Source organism: Mya arenaria, chromosome 9, assembly GCF_026914265.1.
Source record: "Mya arenaria isolate MELC-2E11 chromosome 9, ASM2691426v1".
NCBI lineage: Eukaryota > Metazoa > Mollusca > Bivalvia > Myida > Myidae > Mya > Mya arenaria.
The window spans coordinates 74,896,110-74,904,206 of NC_069130.1; the positions used below are offsets into that span (position 1 = coordinate 74,896,110).

The window sequence follows — 8,097 nt, forward strand, 5'->3', positions numbered from 1 at the left end:
ATCGTAACCAAAATATTCTGTTCAGAATTAAACCTGATTTGTAAAACATAAGAAAATTACACGTAAAGGATTAATGTATTTCAGATAAAACATGGAAATCATACAACATGTTGCTAAAACATTTGAGAATCCAATAACATGCGTTTTCTAAAAAAATAGTTTACAGTCTAGGCACCATACATATAAAAACTACCATATAGCAAAACATTTTAAAAAGAAGTGGTATGATTAAGGTGTGAACCATATAGAATGTATGTATAATTACAAAAACATTAAATTATGACTTTAACAATTTAACAAAACTTTACAATATTGGTACAATTGATTTTGTAAAAGATGAAACATATGAAATACAATATCCAAAAAATACAATAAGGCCGAATGTTTTGGTTATATGTTTTGGTCTTTGATCTCCATTTACACTGATGCATAATGGTACCCAGGATGTTCGACAGCAGGTCCCTGTGTCGAAAAGAACTTAATTTCAGCATACTCCGTCGGCGTATTCTTTTTCCATGACGGAACTCTGGCGTTGGCTGCCTGTAGGAACTTAACGTCCAATTCAGCGTATTTGAGGCATTCGTCATCCTGTGGGTTCTGGAAATTAAGACATTGCACTACGGTTACAATCAGTGAGCATTAGTATTACCGATTACGAATCACATAGGGAAAGAATCTTTGTATTTAAACTCGCATGGCATCACCTTTTGAAGTCTATGTTAAATCTTTAATTTTGAAGACATGAATGTTCGATACCTTACGGAAAATTGCACTACTGCCTTACTGTGTTCAATTATGATGTTCTCCATAAGAGTAAAACTTAATGTAGTTTGCTACCCAACACGCCTTACTTTTCTGGTCAAGCTACTTTGTACTAATGTTTTGTCATTTGCATTAATTATCTCGCAAGGTGAAGTGAGTTACCTGCGTTTCAATCCTCTGTGTGGCCGCCTGCCTATGCACGACAGCATACTGGACTCCTTCTGTTGCTATATGTAGCACTCCATTGTCCGATGAGGTGTCTGTTTTTGAGGTAATCATTAATGGCTATTATTTATAAAATCACACTTGGAAGGAAATAGTATATTCTGTTATTGCATAGAAAACCTGAACAAATAGAATAAGCCGGATAAGATTCCGAATTACTGTCTTAGCATTTGTAAATGGCTTTAATAACTATTTTATAAAATTCAATAAATTTGTTAACTTGATACCAAATATTTACTTAATACTTACCCAGTGCCATTAAACCGGGTTTATGTTTAAACCTTTTGCTACTGAGCTTGTTTCCGTAGCCTTTCGCATAAATATTGATCCAAAGTTAGAATTAACAGGAAACAAATTATATTGAAAGCGTTATATTGTTAAAGTGTTTTCGCTTTCTTTATCTATTTTTTTTTTGGTTACATAAACAAAATGTTGATAATTGTATCAAATGAAATACCATTCGAAGGTAGATTTAAAGAGTATTCATGGATTTTTAATTTTAATAAGTTTATATGACTAATTTGAATATTTCATTATTAAGATGTTTTGATACTTTATGTTTGTTCTGAAATCGCTACTGAAGTATCTTACAGGATAAATCAAAAATGTAAATAGCACTTGCTTAACAAAATTAAAATAAATCAAAGGAAAACATTTTATATTTTCACCTAGGTACATGATTGAATTGTTAAAGAACGTGTTAAGAACTTATACAGGAACGTATAGGCAAACTTAAAGATAAAAACTTACCACTGTGATTTTCAACACTGAAATAAGAACGCAACAATTATATATCTTTTTAATACTTCATATAATAATATGGCTTTGATAAGTTCAAATACCGTCAAACGAAACTCTGTCTTATCGGAAAGACTTTGCTAAATACGTTTCATTATATATCAACGATTGAAATATATCCAACTTTGCAACATTCAATAGATATTTGAGATTCTCAATCACTAAATCACTAAATCAAATTCATACATTTCTACTGTGTCAGTTGTGTTGACCTTCAGCCGTTTCAGATATATCCATCCTAAAAATAATATATTTTCATATAATCAACATATAGTGTGGGTTTTTTTTCAAGTGTCTTTGTAGATATAATAAATAGTTTGTGATAGTTGAATAATTTGAAAGTATTATAAAAATGTATGCCCATTCTAAACACTTACGTCTAAACGTACAAATCATTTATGGACCGTTTCAAAACTACACACCCTGACTCTCCTGCAGAAAATTAAATTGCATGCGGTATAATATTGTAGAAGATGAGAGTATTCAGGAAATATAATCCTTACTTCCAATAACAAACAGGATGCAGAGTCCACATATAACACCTGCTCCGATAAGTACATTGATGACAGGAAATCGGAATGTATGAATGTCAGTTTCGTAGGATTGACTTCCTGCAATGATCGTATTTTTTAAATAAAATTGTTATATCATAATCAACAAACATAAAATGCATTTCATCCACTAAAAATATAACCAATATTTCAGCTGTTAATTACGAACCATCTGTTCTTGCGCTTATAACGGTCAAGGAATTTTTCAAAAGCTCGTTTGTTTTCCAAGCGTTGCAAGTGTATGTATTTTCGCCATCTCTCGCATAATAAAGTGTTAAGAGGCATTCATCTGTTTTGTTACAATTCTTCATAACAGTGCTATTCTCATCTTTCCACGAAAGCGTCCATCGTCCTTCAGCATCGCTGTCATCAACATAGCATTTGACGGTCACTGTAATATCCGGATATAAATTAACAGGTGATGTCGTGTTCAAATTCATAGTCGGGTCACCTAAAATGTATACATTGTTGAGAAAGCAAATAAGTAAAATGAATACACAGTTAAGATATATCACTTATTATACATTTTCAGATTGCTTTTATCGTATTCATGTGGAAATACCACCTTGAATGAAAGTATGTATCTTCCAATAATACAGACATTTACCAATGGGTTTAATTTATTATGCATTACCTCGTTTAACATTACTAACCTTTACCATTACGCGTGTGTTACACAATCTTCACGCTCTTAAACTTACATTTCATATTAATGTGTTTGCAGACTGACACATCTTTAATACCAATATCATAAATTATTTTCCTGGTGCAGCACATTTCTTTTCCATTCCACGTTTTGTTAGCCTTTGTCACCTTTGCTAAACTTGTAAACGTATGAGATGATGCATTAAATGAATCGGTGTGTTGAGCATCAGCCAGTAATACTTTGTCAACGCGTATTTCTATTTCCGGAGCGGGGATAGCATTGCGCACTTCACATATTGTTGTCGAATTTTCTCCATCAAGGAATTCAGGAACTGTTAGGATAGGCGGGTTACCTTTCTCTAGAATTGAAAAACAAAAAAATAAAAGCTAATTATACTGTGTCAACGTGAAGTTCCATTGCCGGAGCTTGAAAAACATTGCAAACTTCACGTATTGTTGTCGTCCTTTCTCAATCAATGAATTCAGGAACGATTAGCACGGGCAGGTTACCCTCATCTGGAATTGAAACACAATAATTAATTAGCTAGTAATACTTTGTCAACGTGTATTCCTATTGCCAGAGCTTAGATAGCATTGCGCACTTTACATATTGTTGTCGAACTTTCTCAATCAAGGAACTCAGCAACTATAAGCACGGGCGGATTACCTTCTTCTGGAATTGAAACACAATAATTAATCAGCTAGTAATACTTTGTCAACGTGTATTTCTATTGCGGAGCTTGGATAACATTGCGCACTTTACATATTGTTGTCCTACGTTCTTCATCAATGAATTCAGGACTATTAGCACGGGCAAGTAACCTTTCCCTGGAAATGAAACACAATAATTCAACAGCATTCAATATTATACAAGATCTAATGATTTTAACCTCTACAAAATAACACATCATAGCTTGTCATTATGTGCATCCTATTTGCTTACCCACGTTACAGAGAATGCCGCGCACTTCGTAGGGTGTTTCAAGGGCTACATTAGAAACCTGGCATGTCACATTCCGTCTTGACAGTCCATCCATATGTTGATGAACGTTAAGAAATCGGTACAATCCTTTCTTCCGTTCGCCTTCGGCAAGAACAAATGAATCATTACCCAGTAAAAGTACTACTTGTACGGGTTCTGTTCCATTGTTTGTTTTGCAATAAATATCGGAGCCAACATAAACATAAATACATTCGGTTGTGTTAAAGTCAGTGGAAGTTGGACCATCAATTACTGGGTAACTCGGTCGCTCTTCAAAAAACAAAAACAAAATTTTTAAATCATTTGTAATACCATTTAACCATTCAAAATGTAAATCTAAACTGATGGTTTATCACATTGCTGTCCAATTATTAATTATCTGGAATCATCAATTATCAACTTATATAACCCATTTTTATTCAAAGCTGAACAAAGCTGATGTACCGAAAACAAAGAAAAAACAGTATATAAGGGTCAGAACATTCGATGAAGTAACAGCAAGGTACCTTGTGTATGAAGCTGCACAGAATTCTAGTAGCTATCTGAGTTGCACTTTATAATATACGTTCCTTCATCTTTTTCTCCAAAGCTAAATATAGTCAATATGTATAAATAATCAGAAACTTTTTTCTCTTCGTAAGACCCTGCTCGTGGCTCTATGTCCGTGACGCTGTTTTTCCATGTTCGTCCCGTGTTTGTTTGGTGCTGTATGGAATAGTCAGACGGAAAATATCCAAGTTCAACGCCGGTGCCGCGAACAACCGGGCTTAGTATCTTGAGAGCTCCACATGTTCCAACAATATCTGTTAATTATTACTTATATATTAACGTAAATGTCAGAAAAAAAGTGATATTTTTATTTGTGATTGCCCAGGGCCCATAACTACAAACAACTCTGGAAAGTGGATATTAAAACTTTCGAATTGTCAGATTTAAACAATGAATTAACAGAATAAATTATTTGTAAAAGAATTTAAATCAATTTGCGTAAACTGTTTAATTAGTACTTTTCATATTTTTAGCTTATTATAATTTAAGAGTTTCTTTTATTCAAATAAAAAAGAAAAGACAGAAAAACAGGTGTTAGTGAATACAGGCCCAGAAAAAATATGAGTACACGTGAAACTACATCGATAGGCACAGTGGCAAACAACCTACCATAAAAGTATAAGAAGAATTTAAAAAATAAAAACCCGTATGGCAAACAAGGAGGAAACAAAAACACACATACTTTATATCATAAATTTTAACATTTGGGTTGCTTCCTTAAAACAGTTTTACATTTCAGATGTAAAGGTACAAAGCGTGTTCTAATCATTTCGTTTGTTGAACATCCGGCGTAGAATTCAGATTTGTTGTACTCAATTGAAGCCCTCCATTTTAAAAAGAATGACCCATCCTCCGAATATGTTGTAGCATTTTGCCCATGCATTGTTTGTAATTGTGTACCACCTTCCATTATGTACCTCCATTCTACCTGACATCTCCAAGGGTAGAGCGGTGTCGCTTTCAGTGTTACCTCCCTGTTCACAAAGGCGGGTCCTACCATTGATATAGTTCCATACTGGTTCTCGGCTGCACAGACGTAGTCAACAAGAGCTGATTTAGAAGTAGCACATAAATTACAAATACACATGTCACACTCAATAACGGGTAAAACTGTAAATACTATAATTAAGTATTATTATGAAAAATCATATAGTTAATTAACAAGTTGGACACTATAAGGCTAAAGCAATTAAGCATCCGAAATTATCTGAACATTCATAAACGTAGGAATCTAAAATAAAAACGAAATATAAAAATAAAATAAACGTTACATTGCTTTTTCTATTTATTTTAGCATTAACATTAATTTACATACAAGAAATAGTACGAAGTTGAAGTAGTAGTAGTAGAAGTATTAGTTTTAGTAGTAGTAGTAGTAGTAGTAGTAGTAGTAGTAGTAGTAGTAGTAGTAGTAGTAAAGTCTGTGTGGCTAATAAGTTAATTTCGGTACTTGTTCGCCATGCGGAGTTATGTTGGCCTACTGTCATACTCTGTCAGCAAGACGCCTTTATCACAAATCATGTCTCTGTTATAAAAAGAAATACGGCCTTTCATCCCTTACACCTTAAAATGTTAGTTCCCAGAATTATCCACTGCGCAATGCATCTAAAATAAGAACGTTTATGTCACTGATTTTTACTTTTAGTAGTAGTAGCAGCAACAGCAGCAGCAGCAGTTTTAGTAGTAGTAGTAGTAGTAGTAGTATTAGAAGTTTTTGGGTAATTTGAGAATTAATATTATTAACAGGGTTTTACTTATGCAACATACCTGAAGCAAGTACGGCAAGTTGAGCACATATAAACATCCATTGTCGTGGCATATTTCCGCAAAATAATGTATTTATTAATACGAGTGTTGCTGTTTTGTTGTATTCATTTGCAATTTTGTTACACTTGCTACTTATCCTTTTAGAAACAGACCATCCATATAATTTCCATAAGGAAGTTATGTGTTGTTCGCAGTTTCTGTCAACAATTGTTGACAATTGTTTAACTTGCGTACCGGAAACGCTTAAGTCATTCTTTGGACTTGACAATGATGTGAACTGAAGTTACATTATTGTTAAGGAAAAAATGTTTCATCTTAAGACAGACGTTATATTCTTTATTCTTATAATCTATCATAAAAGAGAAATGAAATAGGTCTAAAACTGTTCTTGAATGTTGCATCATTAAGTTGCTCAAACCGCAATCGAAGTCACGAGTGAAGATATAGTTTTTCAATGATCACGATTGAAATGAAATACGATCTCTGAAATTAACCAATGTTCGGTTCAGTTTACCGTTTCCTGTACGAAATTTATTGGCTAGATTAAGAACCTCTTGTCATAAACTTTTTCATCGAATAAAATTTCGTTTGTTCGTTCGTTTTATACTGACTTTCGGAGTTGTATTGGTATTATTATTTATTTCTCTAAATACACCCTTTTAGAAACGCACGTTTGCTACGCTGCTACCCATGGAAAACCCTCACGTAGTTTTGATTGCTGATGCTGTAGCTATGATTTTGGGGAAGTTTATCAAGACTGTTTTAAAGTTTATTATATACTCATGTTTCAGAGCAAACGTTTTATGAAGATCCATCAATGAACTTTTATTAATGCATCTTTGTTCTAAATAATAACAGTAAATGCACGATTGTTGTTTTTTTTTAAATTAAAATTGAACTGCCATTTATAAATGACCAAATTACATTGGTCGCCATTTTTGAAGGAACATTTGAAAGGTCGGACGTGTAGCATAAAAATGTGAATTAACCTTGGATTTAAAACATTTTAAAACAAGTTTAAGAGTTTGTTTCATGATACATGGGTATTCAATCACCTTTCACTCTCTGGAATCAGTTTGATTCGATTGAAGACGGTGCGTTTTCCTGGGAAGACCAGACTTGTTTTTTTTAACAAATTTAAGGCTTGGTATAGTAAACAAAACATCAGTCATTTTTTTGTGAAGTTCATTTTACAAAGTAAAACATTTTAAAAAGATATTTGATTAATGATAAAACTGTACATTTAGCTTGAAAAAAGGACAATTGTTTTTTTAATAAACGGTTATGTTTATTTTCATAAACATTTTAATATAAACATATTTTTACTATCAAAACACTATTTTGGCTAAATTTACTGGTTTAAATGTGAGGAGTTTAGTTTTGATCAAGGGGAAGCAAGTACAATTGATTTAAAAGAAGTTCTTATAGTTGAAATTTTTACTTTGCAGTTTAGTTTAATTTAGTTTGCAGTAATAATCACTGTTGTTATTCACTGATAACACTCTATATTTCATCGTAAAGCATGGCAGAATACATGGAAAACAAAAAATCAAAATACATCAGTATTTTCTTTCAAGCGACAATTCAGGTATCCGATGTAAAATGGGCGTGTCGTTTCAACGAGTCAGTGGTAACAATGATTAATTTTAATGCCACGTGACCCAATACATTTTTGCTACCATTTTAAGGGCAAAAAACGCTTGTTTGTTACATTTTTTCTCTTCTCTTGTAAACGAACTCAAAATATTATGGGGTCGCCAGGTTTCCAAAATCCCAAAAATCGTACATTGAATACCTTGAGTATTTTTGAAGGTTATT

The 8,097-nt window shown here is 32.9% G+C and overlaps 1 protein-coding gene across 1 annotated transcript; it reads right to left on the bottom strand.

The window, feature by feature from the left end:
• Nucleotides 1-417: 417 nt before the first annotated feature.
• LOC128246386 (uncharacterized) lies at nt 418-4,756 on the bottom strand. Its single transcript, XM_052964568.1, has 9 exons — nt 4,470-4,756; nt 3,925-4,233; nt 3,038-3,340; nt 2,506-2,787; nt 2,289-2,396; nt 1,972-2,023; nt 1,738-1,754; nt 925-1,022; nt 418-597 (listed from the first exon to the last, which is right to left on the bottom strand). The coding sequence occupies exons 2-9, from the start codon at nt 4,016-4,018 to the stop codon at nt 418-420; spliced, it is 1,134 nt and encodes a 377-aa protein (XP_052820528.1). The 5' UTR covers nt 4,019-4,233; nt 4,470-4,756.
• Nucleotides 4,757-8,097: the final 3,341 nt, after the last annotated feature.